At 35.6% G+C, this 22,956-nt stretch overlaps 1 protein-coding gene across 7 annotated transcripts in view; it reads left to right on the forward strand.

The window, feature by feature from the left end:
- The window catches only part of NR2C2 (nuclear receptor subfamily 2 group C member 2), a 50,547-nt gene that overhangs the window by 26,695 nt on the left and 896 nt on the right, over positions 1-22,956 (forward strand). For 5 of the 7 annotated variants that reach the window (XR_012044593.1, XR_012044596.1, XR_012044595.1 and 2 more), the window contains 9 exons: positions 662-755; positions 1,172-1,305; positions 2,935-3,112; positions 4,128-4,249; positions 4,761-4,900; positions 7,796-7,933; positions 9,471-9,576; positions 11,808-12,060; positions 22,015-22,152. Coding sequence is in view for 2 of the 7 variants with exons in the window: in XM_072876051.1 (XP_072732152.1) it covers positions 662-755; positions 1,172-1,305; positions 2,935-3,112; positions 4,128-4,249; positions 4,761-4,900; positions 7,796-7,933; positions 9,471-9,576; positions 11,808-11,982 (1,087 nt within the window). In the remaining 5 variants the exon portion in view is untranslated. Of the gene's footprint in view, positions 1-661; positions 756-1,171; positions 1,306-2,934; positions 3,113-4,127; positions 4,250-4,760; positions 4,901-7,795; positions 7,934-9,470; positions 9,577-11,807; positions 21,905-22,014; positions 22,153-22,956 lie in introns of those variants that run through there. The other 2 variants (XM_072876051.1, XM_072876053.1) reach the window with 2 other exon arrangements.

Consider the following 22,956-nt stretch of genomic DNA (forward strand, 5'->3'; position numbering starts at 1 on the left):
TTCCCTGTGGCCTGAACCTGTCGTGCGTGCATTTGCATTGGGTTATGCAGACTTGGAGTGTTATACAAGTAACAAACTTATCCTTGCTGACTGCAATGACTTCCCACTGTCTCCCTAAATTAGATACAGCAAAGGGAAAGGATGTTTGGTCAAAAAGTAGCAGAAGTAAAGGCAGCAGAGATTTTATGCAGACCTTGATTACACGACTGTTCACGGCTGTATTTTGGAATGTAAAATATATTTTCTTGACATAACTTTTTTTCTTCAGTGCTGTCCACTGTCTAACTTGGAATGTACAGTTATGCCTTCCTCCAAAGTCTAATACATAGCTCTAGAGCTATTAAGTGACTTCTGCGAGCATGAGAAGACAACAACTTTCCTTAAGACAGAATAAACCAGCATAAAAAGCAAATGAGAGGATATCTATTTGGGAAGTTGTTATTGCTTTTGCACAGGAAAGGAAAACATATTCCAGTCTTTCTGTCTTTCAAGCTACTTTTTGGAAACTGTTTCAGAAAGACTTAAGTCCTGATGAGTAAACTCTGAGCTTCGTTAAATTGTTAATTTAAAAATTGGTAATCATTCTGACATAGGTTGCTACACATTCTTCTGATTAATGTAAAATACTATTGACTGTCAGATGCCTTATGCTTTTGAACAGGTCAGCAGGTCTTCTTGATCCGGGAATGCTTGTGAATATTCAGCAGCCTTTGATCAGGGATGATGGTACAGTCCTCCTAGCTGCTGACTCCAAGGTATTATTCTTTCAGTTAAGTTCTGACCATACGTATTTATTTGTTCAGATTATTTTACCTATGTACATAGACACAAATAATTCTTGCTCTTGAGAAGACAAGGTTGGGGTAAGTCTGAAGATCTCTATGAATGGAGGTAGTAAGCTGATCAACAGGAACATGATTTCTTTTCACGGACCTATTTCTGCAAAAGGTCAGCCACATGTAGTTCCCCACATGATATGCCAGCTGGGCTAGGATCGATGATTACAATAGGATTTAGAGATCATGGTGAGCCATTGTTCTTCCTGTAGGTATTCAGGAGAGAAGGAAAAGGTGCATAAGGGAAAAAGAACACAAAGATTTAAAATGGGAAAAATTTAAGTATGATACATTGTCTATAATTTTGATCTTCTAATATGGTTCTTCCTTTTTAGGCTGAAACAAGCCAGGGTGCTTTAGGAACACTAGCAAATGTTGTAACATCTCTTGCTAATCTCAGTGAGTCACTAAATAATGGAGATACTTCTGAAGTTCAACAAGAAGAGCAATCTGCAAGTGAGATTACACGGTATGCATTTATATTTGCATCTTATGTAGCAATTTGTATTCTGTGTGGTGTATACTTACACTCATTCATTGAAGTAATTTGGCATTGTGACACCAAACACAGTAGAGATTGCTCCCTACTTTGAAACAAAAAACAATTCTTTAGAAATCCAGGTTTGGCTGTTGTCCTCTTGTGAAGAACTGTGTCCTGTGTTATAAATGTAGTGTTCTGAAGCTAGACCAGATTTCATAGTCAGAACTAATAAATTACTAGTTTGTGATCTTGAGAGACTCTGAGAATAGTAACACTTTGGTACTGTTTTATTTGATAGGCTTGTTATATGGATGCTTCTCCTGCGCAATGCTCATGCCCTTAGCCCTGCTCTTTAGGGGTCTGTATTACTGCAAATTTCTTTTTGAGATTGTGCTACCATAATACCTGCTGGTAATGTAGGGAAAATGTAGTTAAACTGAGATTTAATAAACTTTTTTTTTTAATGTTTAGAAAGAGTTTGAAGTCTGTGTTGTCTTTATTAATGGGAAAAATGGGAAAAAGGAACATGGAATCTTAAAATTTCCAGCAGAGCTTGAGATTTTTACGGTTGTGGGTTTTGGTTTTTTTTTTGGGGGGAATGGGTGGGTTGAAGGATAACATAAATTGGCAATATAGAGAAATAAGAAAAATACTTGGCCTCAAAACTGTCCATTGTTTCTCAAATAGAAGATTTTTAAGAGGAGCTTAACTTCAGGCTCTTAAGTCGTTTATTTAAACTCTTCAAGTGAGTGAACTGATATTTAACAATACTTGACACTACAACTTCGACTTACGTCAACCTTGTACTCTTTCTTTAAAGCAGGGGAAAAAAAAAATCCAACACCCCCCACCCCCAACTTTTTGACAAAAATACTGGTAAAACAGCACTATACCATAATACTGTCCACTGGTATGAAATTCGAGCACAAAATTCTTCTTTAAATCTAAGCTCTGTTATCATAAGAAGGGAATTTACACTGCCTTATTTCAGCAATGGCCCAGCTACAGTTTGAGTATAAAGGAGTGTGGGGACCAGTCTCTCTTATGCTACTGTCATAAGGTTTCTAAGGCTCTGTCTATACTGTGAGATCAGGAGTGTCTGGCCATATCTCATCTTAAGGGAAAGGAAATTCAGGCAGGTTGTCTAGAAGAGGATCACACTATTCTCCACTGTTCCAAGAAATTGGACATCGAGGATAGGGACTGCAGGGTGTTCTCCAGAGCACACGTGGTCTATAGTCCTCACATAATCTGTTAAACATTCCAAAGTGAGAAGGAGGAGATAGTGAACAGTAAGCACAAGAGACCCCTTTACTAGTACAAATACTAGCATAAAACTGTTAGAGCAGGATTTACAGTAGTAAAAAGTTCCCCCCTTACAGGGGAGATCTTTTACCAGTAATAAATGGACAGATCTATTCCTTTTATTAATATCCGAACAGTACAGAGGGGCCAGGTGTAATGAAAAGTCTGACTTTGTGTCTTAGCATAAACAGTTCCTGTATATGTTACCTCTAAGTGGAAATGCTTTATAGTGTTTAATTTGAACACTATGAAATTTTTTAAGGTGTAAGGAAGCACTCTTTCACTGTTTATTACTTTTTTTTTTTTTTTCAGGGCATTTGATACTTTGGCTAAAGCACTTAATACCACAGATGGTACAGCAGCTCATAACTTGGCAGATGGTATGGATCCTACAGGAGGAGGGAATATTCATGTAATCAGTAGAGATCAGTCAACACCAATTATTGAAGTGGAAGGACCCCTACTTACAGATACACACGTCACATTTAAGGTATGTGCTTCCTTAAATGTCTTACTAAACAAAGTAACAATTAAGACATAACCCAAAATTAGTTTACTATGTTTTCTTTATTCTTATATTTAATTTTGGCAATATAATCTAGGATAACATCTGCTGTTACAAAGCTTCTAATACAATTTTCACTCTTGCATGCTGTATCTAAAGACTATAGGTGTTATTTCATAAGACCTTTTCATAGACAGAAGGATGCTTTAAAATTTATTTCACTTTCCAGTGCTGTTGGTAATCACTTTCCATATCATCCATATAGTATGATGTCTTGCTTAATTCTTTTATAATTCTAGATAGTGTAAAACTTCCATCTAAAAGGCCCCTTCATATAAAGAGAGATTACAGTGCCTTCTTGAGGCTTATGGTTAGGCCACTGATCTCTTGCATTTTAGAGATGCTTCAGCTTCAACTGAATACGGACACACACGTGTTGATAAACAGTGTGTGAGAAACAGTAAGGGTGTTCATCTTGCCATAATCAAATTGCACTGTTTCAAGAAATACAAAGATCATTACTGAAATAAGTAATACTTAATGTAGTCAAAATTTGATCATAACCTGCTTATTCCCATTAATGGTGTTTTGTGATTGTAGATTCCTATTACATGACTTTCCCATTTTAGATATTTAGATTTTAGGTTTTATTTTGCTTCTTTTTAAAAAGTTTTAAAAGATCTTTTATAGCACTGTGATGCTAGCCAACACTCCACAGAGCAATGAAATTTATAGATTTATTATTAAATGAATATTAAAACATTTTAAAAGGAAACATTTGAACTCTCTCCCACATAATTTGTCTCCTATTCCCATTTTGCATTCCTTGCCAGTAGTAATGAGTTATTTAGTACAGTTTTCCTTTGGCAATTTCTTGTCACACAGTTGCTTATGACAGACTATGAGAGTAGTTTGAATGTTTTCGCTGGTTATTTCATTGATAATAAAAATTGGTTATGTCTAAACTGTACATATTGTACTGTACTTTTATGTTTTGCAGCTGACAATGCCCAGTCCAATGCCAGAGTACCTTAATGTACACTACATCTGTGAGTCAGCATCACGACTACTTTTCCTCTCTATGCACTGGGCTAGGTCCATACCTGCATTTCAAGCTCTGGGGTAAATGGACATATTCTGTTGAACAGTTTGCTTTCTAATGAATTTAAGCACTGATCTGAACACTTCTGAGCTATTTTGAATTTTTAAATTATGATATTGTTTAATTTTTAATGAATTCTTTAAAATGTGTGAAGACTATGCAATATTCTCCTTTTTGAAGAATAAAATAGAAGATGGCAGAGGAAGGGATAACTACAATATCTGATATTACTGCGGTTACAGAAGCTAAAGCCGAATCAAAAGCAAGCATTTAATTTGTAGAAATATATCTTGGTAAAGAACTGGTGAGCACCATTTTACAGATAACCTGAAATGGTTTCCTGTAGTTGGCCTATAACTTCTTTTTGCTTTTTTAAATACTTGTAATATGCTAATATATGCCTCTTAGTAAAGTGGTTTGCAATACATTAATCCCTATTATTAATTGTTATAATTAACATAATTACACATAGGGTAATACCAACCTGATATGAAAACGACCTACAGTTGTTTGATTTTCTGTTGTTTATAGGCAGGACTGTAATACAAGCCTTGTGCGTGCCTGCTGGAATGAGCTGTTTACCTTAGGCCTGGCACAGTGTGCACAGGTGATGAGTCTGTCTACTATCCTAGCAGCTATTGTCAACCATCTCCAGAACAGCATACAGGAAGGTATGTTTCCAGTGTGTGATTCCTACATGTGTTCAGTCCCGTCAACACTACAGAGACATTTGTATAACATTTCTCATGAGGTGTTTCCTAATTGGTGGCAGAATTGTTCCCCAGGATCCAGGGGAAGAAGCCTTCTATTGCATAATTACCTTTCCTCTGGTGATCTACAGCTTTTGTTGCACTGACCTCACAGAGATCTCTGTGGGATAGAAGTGTCCATAGAAGAAATGGGGATAAGGCTGGAGGACGTATTCTCCTGTCTTCTACATCTGGCTGGCAGTATAGAGAAAGACAAGTACATCCTGAAGTTGGTTGTGCTCACAAGAGCTTTCTTCCCATCCAGATGTAATTTTTTTTCCTCTTAGAATAATGATGTCTTCTTCCAAACCACACCAGAATGTTTTCCTCCAGACCTTTCCTTCTCCTCTTTGCAGTGTAAAACTATAGCGTTTTCCAAGTATCACAAGAATATTCTTGCAAGTATAATGGTTTTGGATACTGCTATAATGCAGTAATGATTAATGTATTTTGAAGTACCCTCTGAAGCATTAAACAACCTCTTTTCTTGACACTCTTAAGAAGATTTATGTAATTTTATTTTTTAATTCAGTGTTGGCCTGTTGATAATGATGACTATATCTAGAATGGATGATAATCTGTTATGGTTGCATTTTTTTCATTCTTTTCTTTCAGGATGTTCCCAATCAATACAACTGATTAGCGTGAGAATAACATTCCATTTTTAATAGGAGGAAAAAAACAATACTAGCAGCTTTAAACTCTGCAAACACAGCATGTTACATGAAAGCTAGCTTAAATTTAAATGCAAGTTAAAAGTAGTTACAGAATACTATTTGGTACCAATTTATTTGATTATTTTTGTGGTGCCATTATTGTGCATGCAGCAAAAATTGGAAAATAGGCTTTTACTGAGGAGAGTAAAACCTGACTGTAGAACTATAAAATGTACAACAGTAGATAATCTGAAAAAAAAGTTTAATATCTTCAGTCCTAGTAAAATGCATTTGTTTTAATCTACTTTATTAGCTTCATTATGATAAAGTAAATTAGACAGAAATTTGATTCTTAAATGGATAGTATGCTTTCATAATGAATACAGTTCTGCAGTTTTTTTCTTTTTTTTCTTGTAATTTAAGAGAGCCTGGACAGCCCTCAAAATACAGCAAGCTAATGCTCCTTTCCTGCACAGAGAGAGAGGCGAGAGTTTAAAAGACCAACAGGAAAACGTGCACATTGTATGTTCTGCACAGAGTTAGGCTTTTAATTGTATCTCTGTCAGAATAAGTAGAGCTGTCTATTCCATCTACACTCCAGGCAATGAATTTGTGCAGGAGTAAGTGGTGGGGCTATTACAGCCTTAAGCTGGCTCAACTTCTGTTCCCATATCTCAAAAAAGGAAAAAATAAATTTGTTGTACAACCTGTACTTCCAGTCATACCGTGTTACCTGAGACTGGCCAAGAAAAGAGGATGATTTGTTTTATTATGATTTGTTGATGATTTATTTTATTTATCTATTCTGCAAAGTTATCATATTATATTGTGTATTACAACTTTAAAATTCAAAACAAAGTGAAGAACTTTATCTAGGAAGCATATTAGTGATGAGGCTATTAGGAAACTTTGGAATTCAAGTTCACTTTTCCTGAGTATTTCTGCACCATCATTTCCCGCTTAATACAGAAATAAAAACATTACATCATGTCTATCTTGATCCATCGTGAATAACTAACAACTCATATCACAATTCATGTATTTTAGAAACGTAGATTATGCTTTCATTCTTATTTCAAGACATCGTGCAAAAAATGTTTCTTCTGTTCAATCTTTTTATTGTGGCTTCAGAAAATATGTAAAATAATCTACATCAAAGATTCAGTTTAAGGCACACAGGTCTAAGCAATCATATACACTATTAGCTGAATAGACAAAGGTCAAATATTTAAGTTATAATGATATGAAATATTAGCATTAGAGATCATGACTGGAATAAAAGTATTCTAATGTGTTTCTCAAGAAAAAGTTTTATCCCTTGTGAATTGACTTATCACTTAAGTTTGATAACAGTAATTACATATTCAAATATTTGTCTTAATGTAATCTCTAAGGTTTTCATTCTTTGACTAGTCTACAGATACGCAGTCAGAAATAAGGTATATTTACCAAAACAGAAATTTCTCCCTCCCTAGCTGAGCAGCTAATACCACTCAATTGTAACTTACCCACAAATAATATATGATTTTTTTTTTTTAAATCAACATTTTAAGAAAGAATATGAAGCCAACATAAGCAACGTGATGTTTCAAATGATGGAAGAATCTGCGTACATGTATTTGAGTGAATTTATCCCATTGGAAGGAAAAAAGACTATTTACCACAGTAAATGAAAAATTCACTTCTAAAAGTACAGATAGAGGAAAAAGTAGCACTGTCATTACTGCTCTTGCATTCACTTCTGGAAAAGCTAACTCAATACTGTTTAAATTTAAAATTAGGATTGCATGATAGCATTTGTTTTGTGCTCCTGTTTGTTCCCAGAATCACTCTAGCCATTTGTAGAATAATTCACCATAATTTGAGAGTCTCTGCTCAGAACAGTACATCACTGGAATAAGACTGGTGTTGCAGATTATGCTGTATTGGCAAAATTATGCAAAAAAGTTAACATTGTTTGCTGTCCCTGTGTCTCACTCATCTTTATAAATCTTCACTTCCGTAATCATTCAGGCCATCCTTATATGTTAAGTGGTTTTAAGATAGCAAATGACACAAAAGACTTTAAAATGTCACTTACCCTTGTTTTATAAAAGGATATTGGTTAATATATCAGATGTACTTGAGCTCACATGAAATAGTAAGCAATATCTTTTTGTAGATAAACTTTCTGGAGACAGAATAAAGCAAGTCATGGAACACATCTGGAAACTTCAGGAGTTCTGTAACAGCATGGCCAAGCTTGATATTGATGGATATGAATATGCATACCTTAAAGCTATAGTCCTCTTTAGTCCTGGTAAGGAATTTAGTAACCATATCTTTTTAAATAATAAGCATTCATATGTTAATGTTTTAGCAGTTTTTTTAATGAGACTAATGTCTTGAGATGAGACTGATCTGTTAAGCTGCAGAAAAAATGATTGTTCTATAACGATTTATCACAAACCTTTATGTGTTTTAAAAATAACTTTGGAAGAACATATCCATGTTATTTACAGTTCAAATATATCAGGTATTTCCTGTACACCCACCTTATAAGATTAGACTCTCAATTATCTTCAGCTGAGATTCTATGAGGAATAAGTTATCTGGGATGTGTACTAGCAATATTAGTGAAGTAAATGGCAGGAAGAATGAGAGGAAATACATTCTCACAGTGACAAAAAGAAATTGGCTTCAATTTTAATATTTTTAATATACTCATAAGAGGGATCGCTGAAATATGAGCAGAAATACCACTGTGTTTTACATGGAACTTCCACAAAATCTCCAAAACTAAATGTAAACAGGCTGTCTTCCATTTGTTACCAAAACAATGACAGCAGACAACTAAAGCGTGACCAACAGTGTTTATGAGATAGGAGGATTTACTCAAAGAAGACACTTGAGATTTTCTGGAATGATAAGGTAAGGACATTAAAGAAATAGGAAGTGACAATCTCTTCACCAAAGGTGGAGAAATGTTCCTAGGACACAGAAATGTTAATTTAAAACTGCCGACAGGCTGAGTGAAAGGGAAACTCTTGCTCAGAAATGTAAATTATTTACTTTAATTCAAAGGTGTTTACCACTTTGAATTTAACAAAATACAAAGAAAAGGAGTATCTTGTTATCAAGGGTTTGGGGGTTTTTTTTTGCATTCATATTCTTTTTCTCTTTGTAATAAAACTTACTTTAATTAGAAGATACTGGTGTCCTGAAATTTGCTTTTGAAGTTTTTTTGCAGATTGTACCATTAGGGTTAGGTTTATTAGGGTTTTTATTCAAGTTGGAGGAGCAAGAAACTCTCCAAACTCAAGCTAGCTGTGTCCCATTTCAAGGGAAGAGCGGTTGGAACACAACGCTGAAGATATTTGGGCATAGTCCAATATGTGGTATTTTCTTTTTTTTTTCTGATTGTGTGACTGTCTTTGAGAGCTGAGCCAGCTGGAATTAAAACATGAGACAGACTCGGGAAGGTCAAGAAATGGATCTGTCAAGAAAACAACCCTAGATACTGCTCAGTCAGCATAGTCAAAATCACAGAGGCAAACACATTTAAAAAAGCAAGGTTAGAAACATAAACTAGGAGTGTCATTGCCTGGTACATACCTACAGCCTTAATCTTTTTCCACTTTCTTGTGGATACACACTGCTATAGAGAGAAAAGTGAGCAAGCTAATTCTGAAGCCAGGAAGCAAATGTTCAATTGAGTGGTTTCCTTTATACAGCTAACTTGTTAAACATCACAATACAAGAGAAATATTGAAATGAAATTAAATGCGAGAATCTTTACATATATTTCACAATGTATAGGGAAACAATCGACATACAGAAATGTTTTGTTTCTTTAGATCACCCTGGTCTGACCAGTTCAACCCAAATAGAAAAATTCCAGGAGAAGGCACAGATGGAATTGCAGGACTATGTACAAAAAACCTATCCAGAAGATACTTATAGGTATTTATTGTCTATAGTACCCAAAGTAATGTTGTGGGCCGTAGCTGGCAAAAGTACAAAATAACATCACTGATGTAAAAATTTCCTTTTTGACATCTGTTCTTTTTTGACTATGGATGAGAAAGAACTAGAACCTTGTTCATAAAAGCAAGCAGGTTTGTTTAAAGATAGGTAGAAGCAAGAATAGCTGTCTAGCTTCTTCCACGTAAATTAAACTCGAGTACTTTCTTTTATGTTTGTTGAGGGGTTGGGGTTTCTTTTGAGTCTCATTGCCATGTTTAAAAAAGTAAACAGACTTACTTTATTAGAAGTCTCAAGAATAACTGCCTCAACTGCCTCAAACTTCTTTAATTCATACTGCCTCCTTTTTCAAGTTAAGTTGTCAAAGAGGCTTTGAGATAATAAAAGGTGATTATCATCCTTTAAATGTTTGTCAAATTACATATGCAGAAAAGTATTAAAACTGTCAGTTTATAAACCTTGGAACAATAAGGATTACATGTGGGGAACAGTAACCAACTCTTAAGCTTCTGTTTATAAGAAATTTCCATGTCCTACTGATTTTTCTCCTTTGTTTTTTAAAAATTTCTAAGGACTTCTCTTTGAAAGTATCTAACTTGTTTTTTCACCTCTCAACTGTTCCTGTTTCTTACTTGCTAGAAGTAATTATCCTATTTTCTAATAATCTCCATCAAAACTATTTTAAATTTCATCAACACAATGATTCTCTGCACTACAAGGGAAATTCTAACTTCTGTCTAGCAATATATCCTAGAGCATATTCTCTTTTACTGTGAAAGGTAGCCCAATGTAAAGACGCATGCAATCCCATACATTTAAGCAAGGTCTGAGGGTAGTGTAACTTTAAAAAAAAAAAAAAAAAAAAAAAAAGCTTGTAAAAGAGAGAGCTTCTCCTATCTCAGAAACTGGTTTCTGCACTTATGTTATAGAGTTAACATTGTATGGGGCAACAGAAAGGGCATCGGTATTCCCAGTTAGGTGCAGTGAAGATGGGATTCTCTACTTCAGAAATATCCTCAAATCCCACATTCTTCTTCTGTATACAATTCAATTATTCTGGTTTGAAGCATGAGAGCTGGATATCTGCCATAAAAAGAAATAGAGAATTTTTTCCATATACTTACTTCTCTTAATAGTGGCTCAAGGAAGAAAATCAGAGTTACATTTCCCAAACAATGTCCTATATTTTAATTGATATTGTCTATATCCCTATGCTCACTGATAGATAGGTTTAGAGTACAAATCTGATTATTTCTGAGCAACTCAATGCTGGCACAAATTGAGATAGAAGCACAAGTGTTATAATTTTCACAAAAACAGCAGCATAACTTGGATCTTTTTGCAATTTCCCCCTAAAGTTTACAAGATATGGTATATTAGCAGAACAGACCTTATATATTTTCTCCATAGATATTCAAGCATTTTCCAGAGGCCTGTGTTCAGTGCTGCCTAAGATTTGCTGTTATGTGGCTCTGGTTCAGGAAATTTATTTATTTTGGCATTTTTGATGTACATCTGCCATACAAACACAGCAGATACGCCTTCATCACTGTCCTAAATTTCAAATGCATTGAAAGTCTGGAAATTCAATACAATCGCTTCATTATATTGGATGTCTGCTACCATCCTGGTACCTAAAAAACCCACAGCATTTGGCAATATGTATGAGTAACAGCACATCCCTCCAAATTCCTTTTCTCATCAGAAGCAATTCTCTTACTTCCTTTTATACCTGTCCAGTCCCATTCTTGCTATCTAGTTTGTCATTAAGTTGCTAGGCAACTGAGGACTATGCTGTTTATGGTTTAAATTTTAATTAAGCATTTTACTCTTAAAATTGTGCAAATGTTCTCACTAGTCAGTATGTATATTATTAGTCTCAGCATTGTCCTGAACTATGAAGTGCTTCCAGAGGTGGGAATTTCAAAAGCAGACCAGGAGAATTGTGTGTTTGTACATACACATTGTGTCTACAAAGGGCATTATCATGTCCTTTCCTTTGGAAAACCACAAAGGAAGATGGTGGCTTTTCATTTCACTTGCAGGATAGAAAAGTACCATTCTTTTTATGGTAGCTCAATTAGCTTTAATTGCCTCTTTACTCCCATTCATGAATTATGGTAATAATAAAAGCAGATCCAGCTCTTTAGCCACAAAGTATTTTAAACTGGTATTATATGTATTTATAATCCACTGAACTTCTTTTTCAGGCTAGCCCGGATTCTAGTTCGCCTGCCAGCACTTAGGCTGATGAGCTCTAGCATTACCGAGGAACTATTTTTTACTGGTCTCATTGGAAATGTTCCCATTGACAGCATAATCCCCTACATTCTCAAAATGGAAACAGCAGAATATAATGGTCAAATAACTGGCACGTCTGCATAGTGGGAACAACACAATTTGATGGATCGAAGTAATTTTCGTAAAAGCATACAATTACGAAGTTAAAAGAATAGCATTTTGGTATGTACAAATATTTCCAACTTGTTATCAGTTTCCTGTCAGATTTCTCCTTGTGTGTTTGCTGATGTTGACAAAATTTAAGCAGATATTAAAAGACCTGCTATAGGACCTTTTCTGCCACGAGGAATATTTTTGATGCCTTTCATTTAAAAGGCTATAGATTACTGAACATACTTTTCACATGCTTTGTATTTAGAAATTATCAGTGGTTAAAAATAGAGTTTTATAATATCAGAGATTAGTAATAAAATTACTTTAAAAGTAAAAAGAACAGTATGTATATATTTAAAAATATCCTTGGAATTAATATCTAATAAATGCCAGGGTATAACACTAGCACTTTGTAAGCACTTCTTGTCAAAGCGACATCATCAACATCCTGCTTATGAGTATGGAAAACGACAAAAATTGCGTATGTCCTTAGTCAAAATGCTAGTGATTTCTGTGAAAATGTAGAATGCTACAGGAGACAATCATTTATTCTACAAAAAGTCATTTGCTCTTATGTTATGCATGAAATATTAATGTGGATTCTTAGATATCCACATTATATGAAACTATACTCTGTTAAATTAGTGCAGTTGTAATTCACAGTACGATGCAGTCATAGTGACTATTACGTGCTACAGGAATTACCCAAACTAGGAGAAAAAATGTGTTTCTTGCCACAGTAATGATGAAATATTCAGGTTCCTTAAAGTTTCTATTCAGACCAACACAGTCATGACAAATGTTACTCTAATAGGAAGCCTTTTGATTGTGGGGATAATCAGTCATTAACTGGAAGAACAGTCATTTTCAAGTAGAGCTGTGTGTGATGCTCTTTCAGTATGCTCTTTGTATTTCCAAATTTACTCCTTCTCTCCGTACTCCTAAACACCCTCATTATCCAGCCAAAGGTACAATTTGAAAACTGAAATGTGAAAACTGAAATGTGTAGAACCTCTGGCTGTCATCAAGAGTATATTACAAAGCTCTCTTACTTTATTTCTCCCCCCTCCCTCCCCTTCCCTGACTGATCACCCCCAATTTTGCAGTGCTCTCAACCTTCCTTTGACTCCGTTTGAAACTGAAATATAGTTAGAATTTACATTCAATCATGTACAATTGCAGTTAATGACTGATATACCGTTGAGTTATATAATTAACTACTTTTTAATTGCCTAGAGTGATGAGCCATCAACATGTTTTCTAGTATTGGCCATTAGCTGCTAGCATTGCTTTCATTTTAGTATAATTTATTATTATTGATATTAAATATTTTAAACAATCAAAGTTTAAAAAAAAGTCATGGCAATTAATACCTTCATCTGATCCTGGCTCATTAGATGCATCAGTTATTTTAATTATTTATACGGTAGAGGCATTTTCTACTTGAGTATTTTTACATGACAAAAATCTAATGATAAGTTCAGCACTTTTGTTTTTCTTCTGTTATTGACATTTATTTAGGAATACCAACCAGGTTGGTGTTTGTGTCTTTTAAGGGTCTGAATTGTAGCCAAAAGACCTTAATCAGCTCTAGATGAGGCTTCTGATATAATAAAAAGTCTTGATCTGGTATACTTCATTCTCATTAGGAGGCTCATGTTTGTAGCACTCATTGTGACACGGAAGGCTATTTAATTTTAGCTTCTGGATGCATTAGTCTTCTGCAGTTACCATTGTTACAGCATTCAGAATCTTCTTTTCTCAAAAGGGTGTTACAAAGCGTCCAATATACATGCAGAGATTTGTAATATTGCACTTTCATTTCTCTCGGCTTTATAGCAAATGAAATTGTCATATTTTTAATGTGATGGAAGGTCTGCACTCTGAATGTTAAGTCAACTGGAATGCAGAATTTTGTACTAGCTGTTTTATTGCAATGTAACTTCTTGTGTGATTGTTAGCACTTCCGATGCAAAGTCCCTGTTTTAAGGGTATACAACTTAAAAATTAATTGTGATATTAACAACATCAGAAGAAGTAGCTTCCTTGGAAAGAGTTGTGGCCGTTTTTGTTAACATTTAAAATTTTATCGGGTTATGTCATTGTTGTTCTAAAAGCAGTATGCATTGAACTATTGTGATATTTTTCATTGCGAAAAAGATGATGCAGTTTATTTTGGTTTCAGTATTTTGTAAAAATCATTTAAGCATATAAGTAAGCATTGTTAATGACAAATGAAATATTCCTTAGCACAAAAACTAGCCATTGGAATCTTTTTTTTCCCAAATTTGAATACACACCAGCTGGCTTTTTCATGACAAACGTAATTTCAACTTCAATTTTTCAAGTAAAAGGGCCCCATTTTCTGTGCAAAAATTTGTTTTCCTAATTTGTCTTGTGCTGCGAGCATAACAGTTCAGGAAACAAAATAAAGCCACTACAGTTTTTTGGGAACAGAGGAATCGCATGAAATAAAACTTAAAATGTATGCATTGTGTTACATTTGTAAATCAAAATGGTGAATACCATGCAGCTCTGTTTACAAATTAACTATACTCCCTACAAATGCAGGGCCACATAATGTTATCCTTGATCTATCTCTGGTAGTTACTTACTCTGCAAATAGTTCCCTGGACTTTAGGGATAAAATATTAATTTGTGTAAATGAAGTAATAACAATGCAATCCACATCTAGGGTTTATTTATTGTGCATGCATTAATAGATGAAATGAAGCAGTTCCATACTTAAGATTCTGGTATCATCACCTAACGGCTATAAAGTCTCTCTTTGTATAACATCATCAGCATGATTTGTTGCCTTGCATTAGTCAGAACCAAGCTAATTTAGTCCTTATGCCATTAACAAAAAATATTTTCTCTAACTATACACTATTTTGATTCCAAGACTAACCCTTTGGATTGTAGAAATTTGGATGGCAGATGGTAGATCCTAGAGCTTAAGAAATATTCAGAATCTAAAATTTTTTGCATATTTGAATATTAGCTATAAATAATAAGTTAGATGTGATGAATAACCTAACACTTCTTTCTCACGTGCTGCTCAAGGGCTGTCATAAAAATGAGCCAAAGATTTGGCATATGATGGAGACACACTGAAAGGAATCACTTAAAACACTGCCATATAAAACTATAAACCATCTTCTCCAGTGCAGTAGGGCTCCTTTGTGATAAATTTCAGGTGTAATCACAGAATCACAAACTGGTTGAGGCTGGAAGGGACCTCTGGAGGTCATCTGGGCCAACCCCTGCTCAGGCAGGAACACCTAGAGCCAGCTGCCCAGGACCATGTCCACGCGGCTTTTGAATATTGCCAAGGATGGAGACTCCACAACCTCCCTGGGCAACCTGTGCCAGTGCTCAGTCACCCTCAGGGTGAAAAAGTGTTTCCTGGTGTTTGAGGGAACCTCCTGTGTTTCAGTTTGTGCCCATTGCCTCTGGTCCTGGCACTGGGCACCACTGAGAAGAGCCTGGCTCCATCTTCTTTGCAGCCTCCCTTCAGGTATTTATACACACTGATGAGATCCTCCCTGAGCCTTCTCTTCTCCAGGCTGAACAGTCCCAGCTCGCTCAGCCTTTCCTCACAGGAGAGATGTTCCCGTCCCTTCATTGTCTTCGTGGCCCTTTGTTGGACTCTCTCCAGTATGTCCATGCCTCTGTTGTACTGGGGAGCCCAGGCTGGACACAGCACTCCAGGTGTGGCCTCACCAGTGCCGAGCAGAGGGGAAGGATCCCCTCCCTCGACCTGCTGGCAACGCTTTGCCTCATGCAGGCCAGGATACCATTAGCCTTCATTGCGGCAAGGGGAGGTTGCTGGCTCCTGTTCAACTTGGTGTCCACCAGGACCCCCAGGTTCTTTTCTGCCAAGCTGCTTTCCAGCTGGGTGGTCCCCAGCATGTATTGGTGCGTGGGGTTGTTCCTCCCCAGGGGCAGGACTTTGTGCTTCCCCTTTTTGAACTTTTATGAGGTCCCTGTCGCCCCATTTCTCCAGCCTGTTGAGGTCCCTCTCAATGGCAGTGCAAGTCTCTGGTGTATCAATCAGTGAAGCTGCTAATGCTATCAGTGATCTAGGTGTAATCTAGCAGTGAAGCTATTTTAGCCCATTCAAAGAAAGCTTTTTCTTTTCCTTGTATGTCCATCAACAGAAGATAGATGTTCAAGAGGCACAGAACTGATGAAGGGATTCTTTCTGCCAACAGTTTAGGTGTTGCTTGGTAGCGATAGAAAAAGGCACATCTAAGGGAAATGGGCCTCACAAAGTTGTTCTTGCTCTGTGTTAACCTTTGACATTATTTTCAGCCTCTTCTTGGTGATTGGGCTTTCAGGCCACTCTAACATAACGAAGGTAGAACAACGTACACAGTACAGCTGCAGACTCAAACAAGTTTTAAACTATCTGCAGAAAATACTACAAGGCTGATGTAGTTCTTGTCATTTCTGAGGTTTGTTCCATCCTCCCTGCCAGTAACTGGAAGATGGTAACAGGCTAATCTTACGACCTTTACTTTTAAATTAGTTTCATTTTGTTTCTTCTTTGCAAGTGCAAACTTTTGCTTATGAATATGGGACAGGAGAGTTTTTTATTATTGTAACAATTATTGAAAAACTATTTCTTGATTTTAAGTATGGAAATAGCTTGTTTTCATAAAGGCCAAATTTCAATGCCAAACTTGTGTTTACAGAACTAGGAGTCAAAGGATCACAGTCTGAAAATGATTCTAAGAAAAGTGACATCTCACTGAAGCTCTACTTAGTGCCTAAAATTAACTCTCTCCAGAACTTTCAAGGTCCTGTTTCTGCTGCTCTTGAAAATATTTTAACTTGGTAGAAATACAGTGATAAACTATCTGATTAGATCTATCTGAACTCGAGTACATGTCTATATTGGTAACAGTTCATTCAGACAAATGTTAGAATTCTGTGCTGACTGAAACTAGGGCATGCAGGGAGTGATAATGAGGCAGTAATGTCCATTCTTCATGTGCTTCGTTTTCCAACTCATTTGAGAAGGAACTGGATTTGAATCTTGTAGACAAAAAGAACAATGATCAATAATGGTGTAGGAGCATTTTGGGTTAGCTTTGTAATAATGACTTTTATTGCATTTGTAACAAGGGCAAGAAGGTATACTACTTTTCTTCCCTTAATTTCCTTACATCGGACTAAAGAGACACAAAACTAAGACCACGTGCAAAAGTCATCTTTCTCTGCCTATTTACATTGCTTGTAAATTAGATACAATGCTTTTGGTGCCAGTGGAGTTACTCTGGCATGAAACTGGTATAAGAGGAAAAATAATCTCCAAGGAGAGATCCTTGAAGGAGATCATACAAGCCTTTATTTTAGCTGCCTTAAAATGCTAGATTATTAAGGAGGCTTAGTTTTCAGAGCAGTCTGAGGCAAGAAACTATTTTTGGTCACCATTGATTACTTGGTATCATTTACCAAGTCTCTTTTTACCATCATCTGAAGCACTTGGCCCTCCGGGCAGCCATAGTGCCTCCAGTGAATAGCACTGACTCAAGATTTCTGTGCTAAATACAGCTGGTTCTGCATTATCATTACGGTACCCTTTGGCAAAGGGCCTATTTTGAGGTGTGATAGGGAAAACAAGTCAGGGCTGAAGCTTCCAGGCGAAACCAGTTTCCTGACTGTGTTTCTTCTTTGGCAGAGACTGTAAAACACTTCAGTGTTTTCATTTTTGTGTATAGTACACAGGACTTTCACAGATTCCTGAATGATTTCATCCAAGATGCTGAAGATGTCAGTACATTTTCCTGCCCATTAAAATTAAGAGGGTAGTTAGGATTCTTCCCTGATTACCTGCTGTTTAATTAGTAAGAGATGATTTAAAAAAGCACCAAATAGCATGAGTAGCAAGGGTATCAGGAATATGGTTTAGCCCGGAAAAGGGAACTGGAAATTATCGGGCTGAGGATACTGCCAAAGAAGCAGTGATCAAAGCAGCTTTCTGCACTGACAGCACCAGTCAAGGGGCCCTGTTTGGATTGGGTGGTGTGAACAGTAGAACTGGCAGGTCAATCAGACATACACAGGTGCACCAGCAAATACCTACAGGATGATATCACCCTGAAAATAATAGTAATTTAAAAAATTAAAATGTTGTTTTTCCATTTGAAATCCCTCTCCTCTCCTTCGGTTACTCTTTAGAGTGCAAAAGCAGGGTAGGTTGGTTCTTTTTCGTCTACTCTTGCCCATAAGAGAAACGGCAGAAATACCAGGCAAACAACAAGTAGGTTCCCATCTGTCCCAGTAGTTTGCCACACTTGCCGTACAACCGAACAGCTGCTGCAGTGGTTTGATCTGATGATAAGCATGGGCCTGCTGTGAGAGCAGCACACAACATCTGCAGTCCTAATGCCTCCGTATATCCAGGGAGAAGCAAGAGAATAAGGCCATGTTCACTCTGTAGAGGAGAGTAAGGGGCAGAGGAAGGACAAATTGCCAGCATCCACGGGATCTTGAATGAAAATTAGTTTAAAATTAGTTTAAAAGAAAATTAGTTTAAAAAACAGCTTTATATGAGGAATTACCAAGAGGGCATGGCAAAGGGGAGAAAATGAAAACATTTACTTTTTGCACCTTTTAATTCTAAAGTTTCTGAATCATTTTAACAGTAAATTCTCCTGAACTAAGTTCAGGCTTATTGTTTGATGAAAAATGCCATAACCCTTCTTGTTAGATAATGCCACAACCCTACTTCTGCTGCAATCAATGTTATCAACATTATATGGAAAATTATTTGTGCAAAAAAAAATTGGAACATTATTTATACTGAGGTTGCTAGTTAAGGTAAAATTATTTGTAAAGTTTAAATGCTCCAAGTCTAAATATATTAGACTTGGAAAACATCAAACCCCAGAGTTACCTTATGACTGAGCTTTTTGTTGTGAAGTCATGCTAAGTTCATCACAGATAATACTGTCATAATATTCCATAATTCCCACAGCCTGTTTTATCCTCTGAGTTACATGAATGCTTTGAAAATGGCTTATTATTGTTAAATTCATGCCTGTCTTCCTTCTTTTTAAAGGGTTTGATAGATTTTTACACATCTTTATTTTGTGCCTCCCACCATTGTGCATTTCTGCATGTTCAACTCTCAAACTCACTTGAGCAGCTAATGCATATGTACATAGTTGTATGTATGTGTGTATGAATGTATATGTTTATACCTATCTGTCTAAATATATTATGTACAGTGTATAGAAAGTGTGTAGTGTATGTATATATGTACAGATATGTAGCCATGTATTCATACCGTTCTATATGTTAAAGCTTTTCGTTCATTTGCTAATCCAGAGCTTCCTAGTTTTCATTTCTTAGCCCAAACTAAGCCTCGCTTAAGCAGGTGAATCCTCATGAATTTCAGAGCTTTGCACCTTTTTCTAAACCCAGCCTGAATTTAGTATTTTCTGTTCAGAACTGACAAATATATTCCATGAGTTTTCTGGCTTTTACATTACTCCCTTTACCTTTTCTCATTTGACGGGTAGAAGTCTGCCAGTGAACAGTTAATTGAACATATAATGTCTGTTAAAAATAAATTAATAAATAAATAACTACAGTCATAGAAAATACTTCCTTGATTTCAATATATACTAATTCTCTTTCAGCCTTCTGAGAGACTTTTGTAAAGTTTTATTTTGCAGTGAAACTTAGTAAGAGATTGATTTTTTTTAAGTCTTCAGCAGTGGCTAATTGGAAGAAAAACAAGTTGCCCTTTATCATTGAACTGTAGCACACAGAACACGATGCAATGGACGCTCTTTAAAAAATCAATACTCATATTGCTGTAATGATAACATGAAACCAAACTGGTAGTTAAACAAAGACTGTGTCCCCTGTTCAATGAAACAATGACATTTCTGTTACAGCGGTAATTAAATAAGAGGGAGATTGCAGTTAATTTCTTAGCAGGCATCAAGACTTATTTAGGATTTTCACGATGCGCTTCAATTGTATATTCACTTTCCAAAGTTATTCTCTTTATTGTCTAGCTTAAACTCAGCAAAGCTGGTTAGTTCATTTAGTCATCAGACTAATGTCCATTATCACGTTCTGTCTGTTCTGGAAACTGTAATCTGTGCAGATCTTGCACTGTGTGTGTGAAGTTTCCATTGTTCACATGGGAGCTGGGCACATGGAGCATTTATGACGTTAGACTTGCAGTAAGACAATTTATTACTCATAGGGAGTATTCAAACATCTAAATTATCAAAATATAAGCAGTTCTTGTTCCTTTTCACTTCTGGTGACTTAAGTTACAAAGGAAGCCTTCTGTAAAAGTAACGCTATTAACTTTGTTTTCTTAAAAAAGCATTTCACAGACAGTGTAGGGGAGTAGTTCAGCAAGTCTTGTTTCTGTCATATTAAAAAGGTGTAGCGGAATTTTCTGGACATTTATTTCCACCTTTTGTACTCAATGTGGCAAAGACTTGTGTATGTTTAAGCATATGAGCAGACACCAATTAAAATAATGTGAGCTTCTTGCATGCTTAAAGTAAAACACAAGTCTCTTTCAGAGTCAAGCCCTATGCTTGTAAAGTCTTTGCTATGGAAAATGCTAAGAATGTTCTCTGTTTCTCGCTCTATCGTTTAGTAAGCGTTTGTAAGCTTTAGTTTCAAGTACAGAAAAAAAAACCCATAAGACATCCATTTTAACATTTCAAACCTTATTTTTGAGATTTTCAGCAGGAAAATTATTTAAATTAATGGCAGGAATTCCTGTGACAGATGGTCCTTCATTGGTGTCTTGACAATCAGTGCTGTTTGAATAATGTTTGCTTTCCTCTTTAAAGGCTGAATGGAAACCTGAATGTCTATTAACGTCATTGTACTGCAGTAACATTTTTAAAGATTAGGAAGCCAACTGGGGTATTGATCAGGATTGAATCTGGTTAAAAATTCAATTGTGAATTTAGAAAAAAGAGCCTGTTTTAAAACTGTGAACTTGTTTTATATACACATTTGACTTGTATTCTGAAGGACAAAATGTGCTCAAATTTAAGTGGCAATAAAGGCTCTGTTGTAATATTCTATGGAAATTGTGGAATGTGAAATCAGCTTTCTGTATCTGATCACAGAAAGCCAAAGTCTGAGAAGCACACCTATTGCCAGCTATCTAACACCCCTGAATAACTGGCTTCTTGTACATTTTTTAATGATCTTAGATAAATTATATAAGGCACAGGTCCATTTTAAAATATTTTAAATGATTGTGTGTTAAAAGTAGGACTGAATAAATTGCAAATAAAAAGGATATTCTTTAAGAAGAAAACATGTTACTTAGAGAGCATATATATTAAATTTCTCATACATGGAATCAACGTTAAATGAGGGAATATTTTTACTAATTAATCTGTACTCCAAAATACATTGCAAGCCAGTGTTCAAACGGTTTCATAACTGAAAAACTGCACATTGTGTAAGTGTTGTATCTGCTTGGCATACCAGGGAGTTCTGAGCTCCTACAAAAATAGCAAATTTTTATAAAAGGAATCATCTACTTTTAATTCCTTGGGATATTTTCTGGAAGTATCTGTTCATTATAATTTAGAAAACTATTGTTTATGTTATTATATTTTAATTTCAAGTTTAAAACCTTGCAAAAGTTGTTAATTTCTCACAGCTTCTTTTGTGAAATCAGCATTGTTATATGTGATAGCATTTAAAAATAATAGCATGTTCTTTTTTTAATCGGAATTTTATATCTAATCAATGTCTTCAGTCATGAAGAGGAATTTGCATTGTTGTGTTTGTATATAGAGTATTGCAGTGCATGATTTAGCTTATGCATTTTATTAAATGCTGTTTACATGTGGCATTATATTGTTGTGGCTTAATACTACTACCTAAATGAGGTTTATACCATTAAAGTGAATTACAAATATAAATGCATTCTTGAGTTTTATTGTTAAGTTCACTTAATTTTTTCTTAAACATTAGGTGTCTAAGCCAAATACATAATTTACTATCTTTTAGGGAGAAACAGTATTTTCCCTTCACTACAGTGATTATCTTATGAGTGATTTAACTGGGTCTAATACAGAAGATAAATCCCATGAACCTTACTGACACCAGGGAGCTACTTCTAGGAGAAGGAGAAGGACCTTCCTAAAGGTTTTAATTCATCTTCTTTAGCCTTCTGTTTTTCTCAGTTTTTTTGAGATAGTTAGCTATCAATAGACAATGCTTTATGTTTACTTTTATCTGGTAGCGCCTTCCTGTTCCCCAGTTTTTAAATTAAGGTGATGCATTGGATCTTGTTTTAGTTCTGTCACACACACTTCATAACAGAGATAATGAACTTGGACTCTATTCTAAAAGTCTAAAAGGCATCTTCCATTTTATATATAACATGGTTGAGATGCATCACACATATTTATATAGAGAAGATAGATGATAGTTAACTTCATTTCTTGCTGCTCCTATTCGAAACTGTACAATTTACAGAAGTTTAACTTAGCAGAAATGAGGGTAATCAGACTTCAGGTTTCAGTTGTCAAATCCAGGTGTCTACAAGAAAAACATGCATGGAAAAAAAAAGGTCCTTTTCATTTAGAGGCCTACTGTGAAGCAGGAGGTTTTGTTGCCTAAGTTTGAAAAGGTTGATCCTCTGCCAATTGAAATTGTGTCCACACAACAAGGCATTCAATTCGTTATTCTAGCTGTATGGCATCTAGAAAAGAAATACCAGGAGCTCAGAAGGGTATTCCTAGTCAAGCTCAGTGTGCATTGACAGAATTTCATGTAGGAAATGTTTCAGAGTGTTTGTATATCCTGTGGCATGAACTCATGCATCGAGTCAATCAAGTCAGGCAAATTCTTCCTGAGGACAAAATGCATTTTTTGCATTTGACAGAGCTGTCTGGCTTGTTACAGACAAAAAGAAGTACATTCATTCATGCCATGCCAAATAATGTA

This window comes from Ciconia boyciana, chromosome 11 (genome assembly GCF_034638445.1).
Source record: "Ciconia boyciana chromosome 11, ASM3463844v1, whole genome shotgun sequence".
Classification (NCBI taxonomy): domain Eukaryota; kingdom Metazoa; phylum Chordata; class Aves; order Ciconiiformes; family Ciconiidae; genus Ciconia; species Ciconia boyciana.